We start from the raw sequence: 21,167 nt of genomic DNA, 5'->3' as shown, positions 1-21,167 counted from the left end.
GCCCGCCGGCCGCCCTGCAGGAGGCAGCCCGCGCAGCTTTCCCGTTTCCCACAGGCGTTTCCGCTCCTACCGGGAGGATTCGGAGGGGCCCATGGACGGATGAAGACGTTTGCAAACCCCAGACCGGGTTCCCAACCACGGAGCTGGGCAGGGGACCGCGAAGCGCTGAGAAGTCAGGCTGCCTTCGGTCCCGTCTCACAGCCGCTCTGCGTGGAGAAGCTGGGGTCAGACGATCCTCTGAACATCAAGATATTTGGTGAAACATCCTGGGATGCGCTCACCATGAACTCAGTCACGAGTGGTTTGTGTGGGTAAAGCTGTAAACATTTGGGTCCTAAGTGTCTTTGTTTGTCCGACAGTCTTTCCTCCGTGTCGGGGGAAGGAAGCCTGTTTTCTCTGGGCGAAGGCGGGCGGGGGGAGGAACAGGTCAGCAAACAAAGCACTTTGTGTCTGAGCACTGGCGATTCTCATTCCTGCCTCCATCTATCTTCCCTCCGTCCTCTGCTCCTTCCCTGCTGATGGGGACTCAGCCCCCGGGGGACACCGGCCCAGGTCAGCTGGGGCGTGGCAAGCGCCCAGCAGGCTTGTCCCAGTGTCACAGCCTGGCCTTGAGGACCCACTCCTGGTGGCTTCTGAGGAGGCCGAAGTGCCACCGAGGGCAGGCCAAGGCTTTGAGGGCGGCGGGCGGTCCCGTGACCCACGGACCAGGCAACAAGAGTGGGGCTGAGCACACGCTGGGCCGACCGGAATCCGGGCCGGGGCGGCCAGGGCGGCCAGGGCGGCAGGAAGAGGGAGGAGACCAAGGCCCTGGCTCCTTCGTGAGGCTCCCGGGCGGGGAGGAGGGGCGGCCCCGGCTTCGGGAAGGGGCTTCATTGGGTTTTCCCAGGGCCCCCAAGTCAGAGGAGGCGGCAGCTCCTGGTGGCGTCATCGCGGCCTGAGCCCACCCGAGGGAGGCGACTGACCGATCGTGCCAGCCAGGATGGGGGTCTCCCTGGATGGTGGGGGGCAGGAGCTGCTGAGGCTGAAGGGACAGTTCACATGCTGGGTGGCAGAACGCATCGCTCTAAAAACGCCGGCAGACTACAAGGTTGGCTCTAACAAAGACAACCGAAACTACACAGATAAACATGAGGCCTTACTCGTGTTAAACAGAAAATGAACGAGGAGCGGGACGCAGCCGCCAGACGCACAACGGGCGACCAGCAGCCCAGCGAGGTCCAGGGCGTGGCCGTGACGATGCGGGGGAGGTGGGAGACGGCTGGGCGCCGCGCGGCCTGCTCCGGGCGGGTCCCCCAGGCGCACGCCCGCGGCTCTGGCCGTGCTGGTCGCACGGGCCCCTCCTCCCACCCAGTTGCGCCCACTGACCCGCAACGCCTTGGCTACGGCTCGTAGCGAACGCTCCCTCCTCCACGACAGTGTCCCAGCCACCATTAGATCAGACCCCTCCGTCGGGGGCGTGGGGCACCGTCCCCCCTGCTCTGTCCACTCGCGGCTGTGCCAGCGCCGTCAAGGTCTGCCCTCCCGCTCAGATGCGGCTCCGGGCAGAGCCGGCCTCTGCCTCATCCTGGGGTCTGTCTCGGGGCAGCTCCTGGCACGTGGTGGACCCCGACAGAGACGAGCCGCTCCGGTCGGGGTGCGTTCCCGCCCTGCACCGGCCGCCGTGGGAATGCGGCCGTCTCTCTCCCTTGGCGCCTCTCGGGCCCATGAGGGCTGCTCTCCGAGCCGGCGCCTCCGGGAACGCCAAGCGCACAGCCTGGCCGGGAAAGTGAATGGGAGCTCAAAACGACGATTCTTTCAATGGAAGAGTTGCTGTTCTTACCCCGTTGTCAGGACTGAAGAATGAAGCCGCATGCGGGCCATGTAAGCGAGATGGAATTTGAAATGTGCAGAAATTGGCAGGAAAAGAAGCTCTTTCTTTCAAAAAGTGACTAGAAATAGCAAATGGAATGTGTGTGCTTTTGAAAATGGTCTTATCAGAATCAGGAGGAAATTAAACTTCACACCTGAAGTCATTTTTTCATATTATTCCTATTCCTACTGAAACCTGCCTTGCTTTTGCCTGTTGGACATAAGGAGCAATTTATTGAAATAGCTTGTGTATCCAGTACTTCTTTTTTAAAAAAGAAAAATCTCTTGCCCTCACCTCAAAAGGATGGCGATAAAGGAAAAAAGAGTTAAAGTATTAAAAAGAAAACTAAACAAAAACAACTAACTAGTCTACCTGAGTGTGACTAACTGGCCATTCAGAAAGAGGAATAAAAATCAAGCCATATTTCTTTACTTGTAAGCAAATTGTATGCTAGCAGGTACATAGAATATAGAAAATGGTCTCAAATCCATATGAATCACAATGTTTTCATGATGTGAGTATCCACAACTTAAATCGACATAGCTCTACACTGCTTATAAAAACACTTTCACATAAAACTTTTGCAGTGAGCGTGTGGAAAACTGGAAAAAAAAGAAAAGGAAACAAGCCAGAGGCAGATAAAGGCAGATGAACCCCACGTTTAACATCATCCAGGGTGGCCCTCGGCCTGCCGGCCGGGGAGCTGAAACCACTGTGAGCTCACTCAGCTGGCGTGTTCGAGACCAGACTCGCCATGGAGGGTGGGAGGCGCGGGCGTGGGGGAGAGCCAGCCGGGGGCCCCTGGGCCCTCCAGTCACCGGCGCCCACAGGTGCCCGCGCCGTCCCACGCGCCAGGCGGGTCGGTGCAGGTGCTCCCATGAGGGGGCGGCGGGGGCGGGACGGGCGCCTGCGGATGCGGCGCATGCAGCCCCCGGGGCTCTGGGGGCCCCCTCACACTCTTCAGCCGCGAAGCTCTGCTCCCGGCACGAGGAGGCCGCTGGCCCCTCCCTGGCTCAGGGCTCCTCACTGGGAGCCCCTCCCGCTTCCCAGTTCAGCGCCCGGTTCGCGCCGGCCACGCAGAGACCAGCTCCGTCAGACTTTCTCCAAAGGTTCTGGCCCGAGAGAAGCTGCAAGTCACAACCAAGTCACCAAGTCACCTGCCTTTGGGTCCCGGTTCCTAAGGCCCGGGGTCAGGGGACGCGTGTTCACTGCACCCACGAGGCCTGGCGCCCTCCGAGACCCTCCCTCCTCCCGGAGCGCGTCGCCTCCCTGCGGGCTTTCCGACAGCAGAGACCCACCGCGGTCTGTGCCTTCGCTCAAACACGGAGCCGCGCAGCGCTCACGGTGACCTCGTGAACGTCGCTCTCGTCTCTTGATTAGATCACAAGTGCCTTCGGAGGTAATTCTGGGAAGGCACAGCCTCAAAGATGCGGTTGCTCTGGGGCCCTAAAGTTCCGGCTTCACCCGACTAGAGTACGCTAACTTACGCCTGCGGGTCTCTAGTGGCTATTCCTCTTTCTGCTTTAAGGTGCAACGCTGTCTATCTAAGCACTTAAATTTGCTGTGACTTTAGAGCCAAACACTAGCACGCAGCCCACGGTCCCCGCTGCCGGGGCGCTGTGGAGGCGGCTCCTTAGATAGAAGCGCAGGCAGGGACGCCCACGCACGCCCCTTTGTGCATTCAGCGAGATGTTTGAAAGCGGCATAAAAACAAAAATGGCCCAGAAATTTCATGGAAAGGAGCAAGCCTGAAGATTGATTGCGCTCTGAGATAGTGAGACCTGAAGTGAAAATGTGACAAACCACAGAGATGGAAGGGCCTCGTCCTGCCCAATGCATTCGGCCCAAGGCACAAACTGCCGCCGCCCGGGCCCCTGGCCCCCGCGTCCCAAGTGGGGTCAGCGCCTGGACCAGCCCTGCAGGAAAGGCAGGCCAGCCCTCGGCACCCCGACGGGCGGGGTCGCCCCCCGACGGATGCCTCAAAGCCGTTTGCCACCACGGCAGCTGCACAGTGATCACTGTGCAGGCGACTCCGGCCGCCCGCAGCCGGTCTCTTTGGAGACCCACAGACCTGGGCGCTTGTCGGGTTAGAATCGGTTCCTTAGAAATACGCCTACCGGCGGGCTCACGGCGGAGGAACCAAGCTAGAGACCCCACGCTCCACAGCACGTCATGGCACGTGTGCCTCAAACACGTCATCGCGAGTGAAAACACAACCCACAAAATGAAGGGAACTGTTTACAAGCAGGATATGAGGCTAGGGACTCGTATCCAGAACACACAACTAACGCTTGCAACTCAACCTAAAAAACCACCTCAGTTTTAAAAACGGCCAGATTGCAAGCACTTCTCCAAGGAAGCCACGGCCAACAGTCAGGAAGAGCTGCCCAGCACCGCCGGCCGCTGGAGGAACACACCAAACCGCGCGGCGCAGCCTGCGCACCTGCCGGGACGGCTGCCACCGAGGGCGAACACGGCCACGCGGCTGCGCCTGGGGGGGCGCGCGCTGCGGCCCCTCGGGGAGCCGGTCTGGATGGTGCCCCCGGCCGGAACAGTCACCACGGGCCCCCGTTCCAGGGCCGGGGTCCCACCCGGAGGAGTGAAAGCAGGCTCCCAGGCAGAGCTTGTCACCGGCTTTCAGAGCGGCACCGGTCACAGCAGCCAGTGAGTGGGAACGACCCACAGGCCCCCCGGCCGACTGCCGGGTAAATAACGGGCGTTGTAGCCACAACGCGGAACAGCTGCCGCAGTGGGCGGCGCCTCACGAGCGTCGCGAATGGCCAAGGGCGCCAGTCCCGGGACCTGTTTTCAGATGCCGTTTCTGTGAGCTGCCCAGAGCGGGCCCCCACAGAGATGTAACAGTGCGTGACTAGTCGGTCCCTCCGCGGTTGGAGGGGCCGTGGAGTGTCCCAGCGAATGGGTACGGGGGTTCTGGGGAGGGAGCCCAAAACGTAGGGGGTGGTGATGGCTGTACAGCTCTGCGAAATTACTAAAAAGTATGGAATTATACACTTTAGGTGGGTGGATTGTATGGTGCATGAATTAGATTGCATAACACTGACGGTGGGGGAAACAGGCCGTGGCCTTCCGGGGCATGCAGGACAAAATGACCCCTGAGCGACCCAAAGAGGAGGCTTTCCTACGGCAGAGCGCGTGCTCCTCACGTGCCCAACTTTGCCTCGGAGTCACTTCTCAGGAAAAGCTGGGAGTTGCTCGGATGCCCAGAAGGCACTGGCTGTGTGCGTGAGGGGCCACGACCGTGGGCATCTGCTCAAGGCGGTAAGGGTGTGGGGTGGACCGTCACCCTCGTGGGATGCGGACCCCCGCGGTAGGACCACAGCCGCGTGTGAAGCAGCCCTCGGCTGAGAAGTTGGGCAACTTCACGTGTGTGCTGGTAACAGGCGTCTCCGCAGCCACGTCCACTCTGTCCGACGGGGCGCCGCAAATATAGCAACGCGGGGCTCAAAATCCTCTCCTCTGACGTCACCATCCACGGTGCGGGGAGGCAACCCCCGCCCCCAGCATTCCAGTTACGGCCGCGGGGCCCCGTCGCCTGGGAGGGAGGGGGCTCCGGAGGGGCTCCGACGTCTCACGGAGCACGTAACCTCTGACTCCTATTTGGATCTTAAAGGCGTTGCAGCAAACGCCCCTGCGGCCACACGGCCGAGGCCACGCCTCGGAGCTGGGGAAGCCGTGAGGGCGGCTCTCCCAGGGGCCCGGCCCCCCCCCCCCCCGTTCTCCCGCTCTCTGTCGCCCTCGGCCTGGCCCTCGCAGATGCGGGACCGTCCTCGGGACGCTGATTCCATCTCTCCCACAGGCAATGCACACTGGCACACGAAGTCACGTTTATCCCAAGCCCAAGCACCCGGGAAGCTACGCGTGTCTTCTAAAAATAGGACTTTCATGAAAGAGAAACAAGAACTAAGCACGAGTAACTAAACAGTGTAAGGCTGGGGGTTCATTTATTGGAAGCTACGCTTCCGGAGAACAGGAGAACAGACTAGGGTCGGTCCCTCTGCCGTGGGACGAGGGCTGGGGGTGCTGAAGATAAGGAGGCTGTTGTTCAGCGCCTCCCCTTGGGTGAATGCCGGTCTAGACTGGCGGCTTTCAGACTGGGGTCCTCTGGGACCCTGGGGTCCTGTGGCCTGGCCAGGGGCGGAGGGGAGGCACAGGAAGATCGGGCCCTCCCAACCCACACAGCAGAGTGTGGCTCTCCTTCCAAACGTGCCGCGTGCACTGCGGCTCTGCGCAAGATGTGTGAGAACGGGGTCCCCGAGTGTGAGGCGAGATGTTAAGGCCTTGATCTGAGTTTGCCCGCCAGGTTATTACGGCAGGGACTGCCGGCCGCTCAGCGGGGAACCACAGCTGGTCCGCCCTTCTCCCTGAGATCACGCGGGTACAGCGCAGCGGCGGGCTGACTGCAGGTTTGATATTCATGCCGAGGGCCTGGGAACATCGAAACACCGTGAGGCACGGTTTGAGTTATGAAAGGCTTAATTTTATTCAGAAATAGTTTAGTGTCAAGTGTATTTTATTAACCTGTGATTACTTGAAAATGGGGAATTCACCAACTGGAAGAGTCAGACCATCAGATGGTACCCTTGTACATTCATACCGAGATAAAGAGGATTTATTAGCTGTGAATCATATAGCCTTGTTCTCTTTTATATATTTTTATAATCATTCTTTCACCTCCCTCCCTCCCTTTCTGTAACAGGTAAAAACCTGGCTTCCTGGGGCTAGACTCGGACAGCGATTTGCTTTAGCATCTGGATCACTCACGTGACAAAGCGACAGCCAGGAGCACTGTTTTTTTCGTGTTTTGATTTTTTTCCTCCCCTCCTGTCTCCTCGTTACACCTCTTGCTATTGATTTCAACACAATCTCCTTTGCTGCCCAGGAGCTTGCTAGGAACAGCCACGCTCAATGGTACGTGTCCCGCGGAAAGGTGTCCGGGAACGGAAGCACGCGGGGCGCTGCGGCGGCGAGGCGCACACAGCCCTCAGACGCCGCGGGAGAAGCAGGCCCCTCTTGCCACACTCAAGCTGCACAACAGCACCGTGGCGTACGGGCACGCGGCTGTCTCTCCCATGAGCCGAAGGCGGTCCGACCAGCACATGCAGCGGTGGCAGAGGACGCACAGGGGACTAGTGTGAATTTCCTGAGTCCTGAGAGAACTGGCCATGCGGCACCTCTAAGCGAAAGCCGAGGACACAGTTCAAAGACAAGCGCTCGTGACGGCTGATATGGCAAATGTGCCCTGAGGTCACACGTGTCAGGAGGCCAAACGCTGACAAATGCATTTCGTATAAAGTCTACGGATGCTTCCAGGGCAGGAAAGGCCTCCTACTCGCGAGCCCTGTGTGTCACAGTTTTGTGTGTCGTCTTACGCGGCAAACTCGTGCGAGGCTGAGGGTCCGCGCCACGGGCCGGGGAGCAGGACGGCTCCTCTCTCCCAGCCGCCGGCCGCCCTGCTCCCTGTGTGACCGCAGACGAAGCAGGAGCGAGGACCCAACGCGCGCTGAGAGCAAGCGCTCTCTCTGCTCCGCTCGCCTGGCTTTCATGCCTTCCTTTACCTTCACAGTGGACCAGACAGAGTCCCTTTCGCAAGCCCAGGACACCAGCATCTGCCGCGGCGCCTTGGGCACGCGTCTGCCCTGTGGGTGGGGCCTCCTGCACAGGGTCCCTCTGGCCTGGCGCCGGGGGTCGGTGGCCGGCGGTGTGCACAGCCGAGTGAACGGGCGCCTGGGGCGCCCTGAGGGGCCGTGCAGCCCGGGGCCCCGCAGCGCCCGCAGCCCCCGCGGCCCCTCCCGGCCCCTCCCGGCCCCTCCCGCAGATGCCGCCCTGTGGCTTCTCCACGCCCCCGGGTTACCCACGGTTCACAGTGGGCGGCCTCCCTACTTTTTCACCCTCACAGAGACGCCGTCCACGCTAGACTCCAGCTGTCAAAGTGCATTTGGGTGTTAATATTCTTCCAACCTTAGTTCTGCAAAGTGTGCAATTAATGGGTCAAAAGTGATAAAATCGGGACCTGAATGAGCAGTTTCCCCCATAACCATTCTAAAAACTGCCCGTCTTTCCCCCCGTACATCCGGCCGCCCCTTTTAACGAGGAAGAGCTGGAAGCCCGTGGGCCTTGGGCAGGACAGCGCGGCTGGGATGCCTCGCTGCAGAGACTCCCTGCTCACGCCGGCCACACAGACGCAGCAGAGCAGGTCCCCGCCTTGCGCCCTGGCTCGTGCCCACCCCACAAGCCCACGACGGCGACCGTGAGGCGGACGGATCGTTCTCGGGGAGCTTGTCTGCCGGAGCTCGCCCATCTTGTTGAGAACCTCTTTTTTTCTGGCAACTGGAGGACACACGCAGACCAAGAGGCTAAATGCTCACTCTCCGTGTCATTTTTTCAAACTTTACTAATTTCACATAGGAGTGTAGACCAACCAAAAGAAAAAGACGCCTTTTCTGTAAAACGCCAGAACCGATCATTTCCACCAGCTCCCCGGCTCGCCCAGCTCTGGGCTGCGGGCCGAGGCCGGGGCCGCGGGGGCGCCTCCGCTTCCCGAGAGCCGCTGTTCCCACGAATTACGTTTACGCGGACAGCCAGGCAGATTAAACCCGCCTCTCGGGACCCTTCCAGAGTCACGGCCCAGGCAGCGCGGCTGCGCGCGGACACGCTGACCCGCAGCACGTGCGCTCAGAAGGCGCGGGGAGCGGCGGCTGGCAGGAGAGGAAGGCCTTTTTTCCCATAAAGCGGTGCAGAGCCCGCTGCAGAGAGGGCGCGGCCAACGCCGGCGTGCGGGACCCCACGGAGGGCCAGGTGCGGACACTTCCCTGACAGGCGCGTGTCACCGGGCAGGCACTCAGTAACTGGAGGTTGGCATCACGGCACGGGGACCCCGCGTCAGAGGGATTCAAAGGGCCGAAGGGGCCAGGCGAGGCCCCAGCAGGACAGAGAGCGTGGGGGCCCGGACAAGGGCGGCCAGCGAGGCGGGCAGTCCCGGGCAGGCAGCGGGGCCCCGCGCTCCCCGCGCGGCGTCAGGGCACCGGGACGCCGACCGCGGGCCCTCGGACCGCACCGGCCCGCGCCCTGGGGGAGGAGCGGCCGCCGCGCCTGTGGCGGGACTCGAGCGGGCCCTGCCCGGTCGGCGTGTCCTGACCGCCCTTCGCGGCTCCAAGGAGCGTGTGCAAACCGCCCGTGCGGACGGCTGTCCCGACACTCGCTGAGGATGCGAGGACGGCTGTATTCGGGGGGCCCCGCCGTGGGGGCCGCGCACCGGGCGGGGACTGAGCCCGGCTCCAGGACGATGGGGGAGGTGGGGACGGATGGCCGGGGCGGCGGGCGGCGGCCGAGAACGCACGCGGGGGCCAGGCTGCAGCCCTCTAAACTGACCGGCCAGGGTCCCTGCTGAAGGCAGGCCAGGGCCTTGGACAGCACGGCGGGGCGGGGGGGTGGGGGGTGCCGTGGGACGAGGCAGGAGATCAGATACTGAGGGCGATCAGATATCAAGGGTGGGGGCCTCTCCAAATCAGCTCAGCAGGATTCTTGCTACGACTGGGCGGGGCGGCCCCCAGGGGCCCCAGGGAAGCCTGGGTGGGGCAGAGGGCTGGGGCGCTCAGCACAGCCTCTGCCAGCGCGCCCCGGGGGCTCCCAGACGCTGGCTCCTGCCGGCGCCACGTGCAGCTGGAGGTCCTGCCACTCACCCGCCGCGCCCCGGTGGGTGGGGGGTGGGGGGAGCCCTCGTGTTTAGCCCAGCGGCCCCGCCGCGCGTCTCCTCAGCTACCCCGTCGGCGGGGGGGCGGGGGGCTTCCGACACAGCTGCCAACCCCACACGGGGAACGCTGTTTGGTGCTGAATATATTTGCCTCTGACCCATTTGCTTGATTCAGTCACATGTAGCTTAACAGAGTATTTGGCGAGAATTCCTACTTGACTTTAATTTCCTAGCTTTTACCCGCGTAAATGTGTCAGCAAACATAGAATGCTGGGGAAAAATCCAACGCAACCTCGTCCAGCGTCGTCAGAAATAACAGCCGAGCACCAGAGGGGACACCGGCCTCTCCTGGCGCCGGCCCGGCCTTGCGGGTCTAGCAAGCGAGGCCCTCAAGGGGCTCAGAGCGCTGCTTCCGCCTTGGGGACCAGTGGCCACGTCACACGGAGGGAGCCCACAGGTGGCCACCCCACACTGCAGAGGAGCCCTTTCCGGAGCGCCGCGAGCGTGCCCAACGGTCGGCGCGGCGCGGCCAGCCTGCCCCCTGCCCCTGCGCACGGCCAGGGTCTCTGTCCCCGCCCCTCCCAGCCCCGAGAGCCCGGACAGCTGTCTCCTGCCCCTCGGCCACTGGTCACAGCCAAGCGATGGTTTCCCAGGCAGTCAGGGGGTCGGACGGCGTGGGCGAAGAGTCCACTTTCATGTGGGGACCTTTCCTGTCACTCCTCCTGAACGCGTGGGAAACATACTCGGCGAGTCTCGCGGCGCCGAGCGGGGTGGCGGACCGCGGCGGGCGCGCGGGTTTGCTGACAGAAGGGGGCGGGAGGTGCAGGGGGAGAAGGCGTGAAATCACAGCATGTTGGGGTCTTGTCACATATTTTTGAGCAAGCCACAATACTTGGGGAAGTTTTCTGGGAGGTCAGGAAAGCATGTAATGAAGTTGGTAGAGAGGGCACAGCACAGGAACAATGACCAGAAATAAGAAACTAGGTTTAGTGTCTTTAAACTAGAATGAAGCATAGGTAAGCAAGATGATAAGCAAATTAAGCATTCACTGACATGGACCAGTCACTGCGGTGTCCTCTGATGTTTTGTTGCTGGGGTCTGACAGCTCAATAAAATCAAGATTAACATAGAATTTCTTTGGGTGCATTTCTTGAAAGTCCCTGATTGATTTTAATTAAAAATGGTTTTCCTGGAAAGCACCCAAAAACTAAAAGAGTTTACCTATCCAGCACCAAGAACACGCCGGAATGTTCCACTTTCCAGGAAGTTTGCTTTTTTCCACGACTGGAGCCAGCATGGAAAAAAGGACTCCCTTAACTTGACTTTACTAGAGGCCACCAAATTTCTCTCAAAAACGGGGCACATGGCTCAAATGTAGCCACCTGCGCACGCGGGTGAGGCTTGGTAGCCTTCGACCGTGAGAAACGGGAAGAACTGAGGACGTGGTGCGGCCGTTCAGTGCCGACGGCGCCAGCAGGCTCACGGCCGCAGGAGCCTCGCGGGGAGGCTGCATTTACGTGTCTGCCGCTCTCACCGGGTGCTCAGGTCTCGGGGGCGACTCTTCCGCCCAGCGACTCGGCCCAGCGCCCATGGCGCATGCTCAACGCGCTTCGAGTGTGTAACAACGGTGGAAAAAATAAATGAAATTCTTCGCCCACTATCAGCTGACCACGGTCGACGTCCCAGTTAAAATCTGTCATTTTGTTCTCCTTACGCATCCCCAACTGTCCTTCAGTACAAATGTCAAAGACAGTTCCAGTTCAGCGATCGAAGCCCTCTGGCCGGGGTCACCCCAAACTGAGGGAACTCACTCTGAGTGCTGATACCTCTAGGAAATCGGTAGATAAATCTTACCTGAGTAACTGGCATCACTTTTCATTAACGTAAAACCTGTAAACCTTCCCAGCCACGACCCGCCCCCCCTGCCGGCCCTGTCCCAGCCCCGTCAGGCTCCGGGGCTTGCAGGCCCGGCTCTGGGGGCCGCCTGGGAGCCCCGAGGGTCGGGGAGGGGAGGGCTCTTACCCGGGCTCCACGCGGTCGGGGCCCTGGCGCTGGGCGCTTCCTGCCTCTAGAAGCCGCCTTAGCTGGCGGGGCCCCAGCAAGGGCACACGTGCGCACGTGTGCCGGGAACGCGTTCTCGGGTCAGGGCGGCTGACACACGGGGACGCTGGACAAGGAACAGGAGCGCTGTCATCGCAGCAAATGCGTCGTCAATGCCCGCAGCTCACAGTGCCGACGGGTGTTTTTATCACCCACGCGCCAGGGTAAGTCTCTACGTACGGTGGCTCATAATCACATTAACCCCGTGAGGCAGGTCCGCTATCGCCCCCACGCCCACGGAAGGAAAGTGAGGCCCAGGGAGTTTAAGAAACCGCCCCGCTCGCGAACGGTGGGGAGTGAGAGCCCAGCTCGAGTGTGTCTGATGCAAAGCCCCGGTCCCCGGGACCTTTCTAACTTCCGGAAAAGGCTCTGCGGAATGGCTCCAGGTGACGGAACACACTCCGGAACCTGCCACAGAGTGATTTCCTTTCAAAAGTTCAAGTTGCCCTTCTTGCTGCCGCATCCACTACATGGTAAACTCCAATGGCCACACAACCAAGACGCCTAAAATTAATAACGGACAGCTCTTACAGGAAGAGCTTCCTTCTCAACATTTTCGAAGCAGGAGCACACGCAAGTTTTTCACTTCCCTGGGACCCATTTCTCGTCTGTAAAATGGGCTGAAGAACAAGCTGGTGCTGCCGTTCTCGGACAACATCGCCAGCGCCCTGAAATCGGGGCTTCTGAGGGGTCAGGGGCTGGCACACACTGAGCTCCGATACCTTCCAGGACGCCGCATAGGAGTCTGTGCAAGATATCTGGTTTCCCCCTAGAGAGCTCGAAGTTGTCCTTGCCGGAGCGAAGTACGCAGCCCTCTCAGGTGGCGCGGGGCTGACACGCTGCAAAAGGATCTGCCCTGCAGTTCAGAGCTGTTCGCCGGCCTGAGGAAGCAGCCCTGCTCCGCTACTGGGTAGCGTTTACCCAGCATTGGGTCCTGGATGTGAAGCCTGAAGGCATCCAGTCTCCCCGAGGGCCTTCTTAATAAAGACAATGTTGTTTCAAACTTAAAGTAACCATTAATTTCCCGCTGGTGTCACTAGATTTTGAATTTCAAAAAGCAAAATGTTTCAGTCTCCAGGAATATTTTGAAGTATCAATTTCACAGAGGCCATAAAACCCCATTTTTACAAACTGTGTTATCTTTTTCATTAGTGCAAAGGCAGGAAGCATGCAACTAAGTGTCCCTTTTCTCAACCTCACACTATTGACAGCCCTCCCTGCAAAACGTTACATTTTTTGATGAGTGCCTCTTAGCTTACAGCCGGCAGTGAACATAAAAACAAAGAGGCAGGCCTCTCCGGAAAAAGCTGGAGAGGCAGCTGGGCGGGAAGTGGAATTTACTGGGTGAAAGCCACTGATCGGATCCCCGACTAGTGGAGGCTCCATGAGGAGAGGACTTCTGGGTCCTGATTTTTCAGAGCCACACAGCCCGGGAGAAAGATGGGCACCGTGCAGGCTCTCCCCGAACGCTTGCACAGTGAATCAGCTGGCTGGCTCCCAACAGGGCCCCGCTTTGTGGGGCCTTTACACCTAGCAACAGGATGGGGTGGCGTTGTAACCCCCAAATCCAGACGTCCCGATGGGAGCGGGTGGACGGTGGGCAGAGGATGGAGCCTCGGGCCGGCGCTGCATGGCTGTGACTTATCACCAGCGCCCGGCCCGGTGTCGGGCAGACAAACGCTCGCTGACGCCTTGCCAACAGACCCCATCTCCTCCTAGTCGGTTAGACCTTCTGCACATCTGATGCTTTATTAATGGCTTTTAGAAATGCAATTTCCGCACTGAAGAGATTTCATTCAGCCCCCTCCCACCCTGGGTTCCATGGCGCACTCCTTCGAGGCCCTTCGCCACACAGCTCTCTGTGCCGGGCCAACGCGGAGGGGCGCGTGCCCTGCCGCCCCCCACGGGCTCACACCGGCGCCTCCCCTTGGAAAGGACAATAAAGGAAAGGTGCCGTGTGAGAAACTTCGTGTTTCGATGAATACAAACTCATCAGGTACAAAGGCAAATGCTGTTTTGAGTTTCTGGCTCTGTCAGCTCCAGCTTTTCAAAGTGCCTAAGTCCCAGGACACTGACTTATCTCGGTGAGCTTGTGCCTCACTCTGTCAGCGTGCGGGTGAAAGCAAGCCCTCCTCCATCATCTGATTAATAAGTTGTGTTTGTTGGAAAGGACGTTTGCCGTCAGAAACCAGCCACAGAGGTCCTTTCCAGGACTTTAAATTCTGATGCAGTGATACCATAACGGAAACTTTTTAATCGAGTAATCCGTTGCTTTCACGCCTATTCCTGAGCTTTGCTTAAAGACCTTAAGGGCTGTATGGAACATCATGGCAGCTCGAACAAAGGAGCCAAGATGAAAAATGGGACATTGTTCCAACTGGTTTGACACCAGGAGAAACAGCCAAGCCGAAGCCTCAGTCGGCGCCAGGCCCGTGCCAAAGGCAAAAGGGCAATGTCAACGGAGATCTCCACCTTGTGGTACGCGCCGCCCCCCAACCCCATCCCAACGTCTCTTCTTCACTGGAACGAATTTCACCATTTTGTCATCTATAGATTCAACAATGCAGTTTGGGCGCCGGGAAGAAGGGAATGAGGTCTGACTGCTGAAATGCAAAGCACATCAGAGAGCCGTCCGCGGGCGGCTTTGGAAACCCGCAGATGGCACGATGAGGAGGGACGGGCGGGCGAAAGGACCTGCGGCCCCGGGCCCTTCGGGTGTCCGGGCGAACGGGGCGGACCGGGGCTGCGGGGGGCACTGCATCGGCGTCCTTCAGGCCGGCAGGAGCGCATCGTGCTGCTCTGTGTGTTCATTCCTTTGGGCGAATCCTGCGCCGATTCAAACCCACCAACGACCTGCACCAGCAGGCAGCACTGGCGCGGCTCGCGGCGGCTGTGCGACAAGCCCATCGCGCGCGAGCAGGGGAGGGCTGGGGAGTCCTGTGCTCGGGGCGCCCGGCCGGCCAGCCCCTCGCCCGACGCGCCCCGTGACGCCCCGACCCTGCCCAGACCGTGGCACGAAATGAGTTAGGAATTCGCAGGGGCAGAGTTTACGCAGCTCCCGCCGACGACCGAGGGCCGGTCCCCTATTACTAAGTCCCACCAGGAACAGCGGACAGCGCCCCAGTCACGCTCGCTGCTCGCCAGGCGCCCGCGGACGCCGTGCCTGTGACGCCGGGCAGGGCTCGGACGGCGGACCCCGCAGCATCCTCTGGGGCGCGGCGCGGCCCCGGGAGGCTGCGCGCGCAGGGGCAGGGGCAGGGGCAGTTACCTCGCGCCGACCTAGGCTGGAGCTCTTGGAGCGCGACTTCTTGCGCAGGTACACGGAGAAGAACCTGCGCACGGTGAACTTCCTCATGCTCAGCTCCATCGCCCCGCGCCCAGCCGGGAGCAGCCGCAGGGCCGCAGGACGCGCATCCCCGGCGCATCCCAGGCGCGGAGGTTAGGTCCGCGGGCGGGCGCGCGTGGCCGGGGAGCCCGGCGGGGCGGCCATCCGCGCGGGGCGCAGGCTGCGGGCACAAAGGGCAGGCCGAGCCGGCCCCGGCGGCCGGGCCCCAGCGATCCCTCCTTCTCCTCCTCCTCCGGCGGCTGCTGCCCGGCGAGGACCAGGCAGCCCCGCCCGCCTCCACTGCCGCCAATCAACACCCGTCGCCCCAGGCGCTCCCTCCTCTTTTTCCCCGTCCCGCACAGACCAGCCCCGAGCAACCCCGCCCCTCTCGGCCCCGCCCCTCCTACTACCGCCAGTCAGCGCCCGCCGCCACGCCCAGCCACACCCATCTCCTTGTTCTTCTCCACTACCACCAATCAGAGCCCGCCGCTCCACCGCCCCAGGAGCTCACCCCTCCTCCTCCCCCCTCCCTCCGAGTAGTACTCAGTCGGTGCAGCCCCGCCCCGCCTCCGCTCCGCCCACCGCTCCCACCGCCAATCAGCGCCCGCCCCGGCGCATGCCTAATGAGCCCCGCCGAGGGCCGCTGTGCTGCGCGACGCTGGGCCAGCGGTGCGGCCGGTCAGCTGTGCCCGCCGCTGGTTCTCCGTTCTGCTCCGATGGCCTGCGGGGTTTTTTCTAGCTTAAGGGGTGTCATTATGTTTTCTTTCCTTAAAGCATACATTTACACACTTTGGCACAATGCTCTTCTGTGCCGAACAAAAACTTTAACTGTTGATTAACAAACACTTCTAGAAAATGGAGCAAAACCCGGGGTGGGGGATGAGGGTGGGGACGGGAACTCTGGGCCCCACGCAGGCCGGCCCACGACTCCTTCTCCTCCTCGGCCCTGCAGCCCGGGAGCCCAGACCCCGGGGGGCCGCCCGCCACTCCCCGGCCGTGAAAGGGTGCCCACGTGGTCGGGGACAGGGCAGCGGCTGGTGAAGCCGCCCTTGGCAGCGGTTGCAGAACAAAGGCGCATCCGTCCTCCCTGACCTCCGACTCCATATATAGAAAACCATCCGGACGCATGACCCATGGGGCCTGCACGGAGCGCGTGCAGAGGCAGGGCTCTCTGAGACCAGCTGCTGATTGTAGGGCAGCAAGGGATTTGCCTTAAAGGGAAACATACTTTTTTTTCCCCTACAAATGCTCGCTGGAGGGCTGTAGGCAGTCGCAGATCTGTGAGCAGGGATCTGTGCAGCCTCGCTTGTTTCCCTCCCGTGCAATGCCCACGTGGTGCGTTTGTGTTTGAGACAGGGTCCAACGACCGCATTAGCATACTGCTCGGCCCCTGAAAAGTCCCCAGGCGGGTAGGCCGGCCGGCCGGCTGTGAAAACCCACGACTCATGCCACCCCCGTGGCAGAAGCAGGCGGGGCCTTAATGCCTGTGACGGGCTGGCTGTGCTGGAGGGAGCGAACAGGGCAGATGACCCAGGGAGAGCTGGCAGGTCCGTGCTGCTTCGGGTCACAGGACTGGTGAGGCAGCTCTGCGCGCCGGCCGCCGCAGCAAGCGCAGGGAGTGCAGGGCCAGGGTGTGGGCGCTGCCGCGGCCCTGGGTGGTGACCCTGAGCTCCCTGGCATGGCTCCTGTTCCCACTGTGCGTCCCTAAGGTGGTCCCTGCTTCCCGCGAGGGTCCTGTTGGAGGGCGACTATTCCTGCTCTGGGAAGCGACATCTTCCCTGCGACCGCCAGCCCCACCCGCAGCACCTAGGGGTCCAGCTCTAAGCGAATGCAAAGACAGGTGCAGGCTCTACCATGTTCCCCTGGCAAAGGGAGCAGTAGACAGACACTGGGCACCAGTGGGTCACCAGCTCCAGGACAAGGGAAGGGCCCCCCCAGCTGCTCCGGGGGAGCAGGTACAGCTAACTGGGCAGAAGCCGGAGGGCGGTTCGCCACTGCCAGCTCTGGGGGCGTGGCGGGGCCGGGAAGGAGACGTGGTCCTTCGGCACGTTCACAACGCCCCTACATTTGAATGCAACACACTGTTCTATTGAACTTGGAGAACTCGAGACCAAAGAAAAGGAAAAGCTTTCCTAGTTCAAGTCTGAAATTCACTTCGTGACCAGGGCAAACCCGTTCACGCTTGCATAGCTCCCCCGGTCAGCGGGCAGGGCGCAGCCTGCGGGCCCGGCGGGCCCCTCGCTTCGGCCTCTGCCCCGCGCTGTCCCCCGGGATGCAGCCGTGCCCCCATGCCGCGCTCCCAGCGTCCACTATGCCGTGTGTGCCACGGTCGCTGCCTGGCTCGTCCTGGCTGCCCCCCAGCATCCACCTGCTGGCCGCGCCTCTTTCCCGTGATCCCCACAACCCTGCACGGTGCCTGCAGGAGTCTGGGGACACTGCTCCTTCACAGGCTGTGCCAGGGGTCCTCCCCCGGGGCCCCGGGGCCCGTGTCACCCTGGGTTAACACTCCTGGCTTCTCTGCCTCCCCACCAACGCGGCGATGGGCGGGGGCCCCTGTGGGCCGCGCTCTGTTTAAAGGGGTTTTACGATGATTACTGTCCGAGGCTGCTGCTTGCGAAGAGCCCGGCCCACACTGTTATTTCCTCCTGGTAACACGGTTGTGAAGCCTACGAAACAAACACAAGGAGCCCCATCCGGAGGTGAGGCCCCGGGAGGCGAACCGACCGCCACCTCTTACGCCACAGGAAGGAAAGGGTTCAGACCAGGTTGGGTGTCAGCGAGTCTGCAGACTCTCAATGTGTCAAGCACTACGCGCCAGCGTCTGCGAAAAGCAATCACAGGGGGGAGGAGCAATCCAGAGGCCGACCGGCCGGGGTCCTCGCTTCCCTAGACAACTGCACATGCTCAGGACAGCCCACGCGGCACGGATCCCCGGCCAGAGCACCTCCCCGGCACAGCCTGGGCGGCGGTCCCCCCGGCCCTCAGGGCCCTGGGCGCGGGCGCAGCCGCGCTCCGGCAGCAGGACCCTGGGCTCCGGGTTGCCGGGTGGCTACATTTTCTGGTTCAAGATTAGTGCGCTTCCGACACAGCGGAGGGACACCAAAGGGGTCCGTCACAGGCCACGGCGCTGAGCGGAAAGGATGCCCGCGTGGTGCCCTGAGGGGAAGGCACATGCAAACATTTGATGAAAATGCTGTGACTTGCCTGGTCTTTTCTGGAAATTATTTTTTATAGAGGGGGAGGGGCAAAGAGCCATTCTTGCCGTGGGACGTGGCAGCCTCTGTAGCGTTACTACCGCTCACACCGGGTTGGGTGTGGGGTCGTGTTCCCCGCCCCCCCAGGAGGAGGCCTGTCGAGGTGCTGACCCCCAGGGCCTCAGGAGCTGACCTCACGTGGGCGGCGGGCGGCTGCAGATGGAACTGGCTGAGGTGATGCCGGCCTGGGTGGAGCGGGGGGCCCCACCCAACACGACTGGTGCCCCAATCACAGGCACAGCGACCAGGACCGCGTGACAACCACGGCAGAGGCCAGAGCGGGGCCGCCGCAGGCCAGGGGGCGTCACGGCCACCACAGGAGCCGGAGGCGGCCTGGGAGAGCCCCGGACCCCGCGGGCTCAGCGCAGCGCGGCCCTGCCCGCGCCTTGAGGTCAGCCTCCCGGCCTCCGGAACCGTGGGACCAACGTCCCTGTCGTTGGAAGCCCCCGGTCCGCGGGGCTCTGGCACGGCCACCAAGGAGACGCACAAACACTGCTGAGCGCACGAGTGTCACAGGGAAGCTCTGCGACCGCAGCGTCGGTGAGGAGGCTCCTGTTGAGCAGAGCGTCTGCTCGCACAGCGTGCGAGGAAGCTCAGTGGGAACGGAGAAGCGAGGGGCTCCTCAGGCTCCGGCCGGGCCTCCCCGCACATTAGGGAGGCGCTTTAAAAGGGGGGCAGCTACAGGAAAGAGGAAACAGGTGAAACTATGGCAGGAAGGCTTTGTGCTACTTAAAAAGGAGAAATAAAATCCCCATCATAGGAAAGCCTCTCAAGACCTGGAATGGGTACAAAGGAGAATATCCGTGCCGGAAGGCTTTTGTTTGTTTGTTTTGTTTTGTTTTTAGCAAGAAGGGTTCATCTTTTTAAAAATGTTTCATAGACCTTGACGGCCCTTCCGGCACGAGATGCTTCTGTTTGAGATGGGAACCAGCAGGCCACACAGAGGACAGGCTCAGGGTCCCGGGCGCGGCGGGGCTTCGGCTGCGACCGGGTGCTGGTCCGCCCCCTTCCCCATGGTGGGGGGCTCTGTTCACGCAGCCCCGGGACTGCGCGCGTGGACGGAGGTTTCCTCACACACACGAAAAGGCCGGTGAAAATGAGGGTGGAGTCCCCAACTTTTCAAAGCTTGACCGACCCAATAGGAAGTGGGGGAAAAGGAATTTAGGCCAAAAAACGAGGCCAGGAGGGAACTCCCCGATGCTGCGCGCAGCAGTTGCCCGGGAGCCTGTGTCGGCCCCTGGAACCCGGAGCGCAGGTTGCAATGGGGTCTGGGGAACAGGGCGGGGCGGGGGGGGGCTGGACAAGGCGGCCCGCAGGGCGGGAGGGGAGGCCAGAGCCCCCGGCGGAAGCCAGGCCCCGCGCGGAGCCAACTGTAGGGGGGGCTGGGGACCCCCCTCCCTCCGCAGCAGGACAGGAGCTTCTTCCCTGTGAGCCCAGAGGGGCTGAGGGAGGGGACTCTCCCCCGCAGGTGTCCGCAGCTCAGGTCGGCCAGGGCGAGGCCGAGTCGCGCTCCCAGGGCGGCCTGGAAACCGCCTGGCCAAATTCACTTCTTAGAGGGCCCGGACCGAGCACCCCAAGCGCCAGGCAGAGGCCACTGTGGGTCCCCTGAGGCTCGCCTTAGGCGCGGCCGAAGCTCAGGCGTGGAGGAATTCAAGGGGCCCAAGCCACAGCCGTGAAGTGCGGCCTCCGCCGGGGGAGAGGCTCCCGGGAGCGGGCGTCGAAGTCGGCAGACACAACAAATCGCGGAGCCAGGTTTGTAAGGACAGCAGAGGCCGACCATTTGATCTAAATAGCATGATGTGTCTGCTTAATATGTTTAAAAAACAATGAGGGGGATGGGCAGCGTTCCAAAGAAATGGGATTATAAACCCATCAAGCAGATTTGTAAATGATAGTAAAACTCTTAAAATTAAACTGTAAATTTTAAATTGAAACACAATAGAGAGAATAAACAGCAGCTTAGACCAAGTCCAAGGAAACGCTAATAAAGGAAAGCTGATGGAGTGCAAACCAGGAAGTCACAGAGACAGGAAGTAAGGAAGGCAGGGCAAGAGGTTGGCGGTGAGAGGGCCACCCCGTCTGGGCGCCGGCAGGACAGAGGGCACAGCGGGTGGGCGGGCCTCGCAGGGGGCGGGCCAGAGCGGAGAGCTGCTCAGGCTGTGACGGTTCACCGATCCTCGTATTTAATCTTGAGAATCAAATAAAAATAAACGTACACCTAAGTACCTCAGAGTAAATCTGCAGGATGCCAAGAACAGGAAAAAACCTCTCCAAAGCAACCAGAAGAAAAGACAGGCGTTCTATGAACAAAAGTCGGCCTGCCAGCTCACATCTCCCCGGAAGCCAAACGGGAGCGCTAAGAGAAAACAGTTTCAACCTCAAGCTCTCTTGCAAAGCATCGTTCGAGAACAAGAGCAAAAGAAGACACTTCCAGATCAGCAACCTGAGAGCGTTGACTTCCGATGAAAGTGTACAGGTGAGCTAAGCCTTCCTGGAGTGCAGAAAGAGAAGAAGTATCGCGTACTCTGTGGCCTTCAACAAAAACTTGATCTTAAAAGCACCAGCTACAGAAGGGGGCGAGCAGAGTTACAATCGTCTAACTCAGCGGGTGTCCACCCTGTCGCCTCTCGGCACAGAGAAACCAATTGCCGGGCGCGCTGCACCCGCGCTCCGATGCCAGCCCTCGGGGACACGCTCCTGGGCCCCCAGGAGCGGCCAGCGCCCAGGTGGGGGCTCTGCAGGGAACAGGGGTCCTCGGCCCCCAGGTGCGCGGAGATCTTGGCTCCCGCTGGACGGGAGACTCTGTGAGGGCAGGCGTTGAGTCTGTTTTTCCAGCTGCTACATGCGGTGCGTGCTGCACGCACAGTAGAGAGATGCCGAGCGGAGAGGTGGCAGGCCAGGTGGCTTTCCCACGAGGGCCCCGGTGCC

At 61.2% G+C, this 21,167-nt stretch overlaps 1 protein-coding gene across 1 annotated transcript in view; it reads right to left on the bottom strand.

Annotated features, from left to right (window-relative positions):
• RPS6KA2 (ribosomal protein S6 kinase A2) overlaps positions 1–15,145 on the bottom strand; it is a 76,024-nt gene extending 60,879 nt beyond the window's left edge. Inside the window, exon 1 of the mRNA XM_054595299.1 lies at positions 14,929–15,145. Coding sequence (XP_054451274.1) covers positions 14,929–15,027 — 99 coding nt within the window. The 5' untranslated portion in view covers positions 15,028–15,145. The remainder of the gene's footprint in view (positions 1–14,928) is intronic.
• Positions 15,146–21,167: the final 6,022 nt, after the last annotated feature.

The sequence above is a fragment of the Pteronotus mesoamericanus genome, unplaced genomic scaffold (assembly GCF_021234165.1).
Source record: "Pteronotus mesoamericanus isolate MK-2021 breed Mesoamerican mustached bat unplaced genomic scaffold, CSHL_Meso_final contig_134, whole genome shotgun sequence".
NCBI lineage: Eukaryota > Metazoa > Chordata > Mammalia > Chiroptera > Mormoopidae > Pteronotus > Pteronotus mesoamericanus.
Note: the sequence above shows the minus strand (reverse complement) of the source record. Positions and strands in the feature narration are given on the sequence as shown.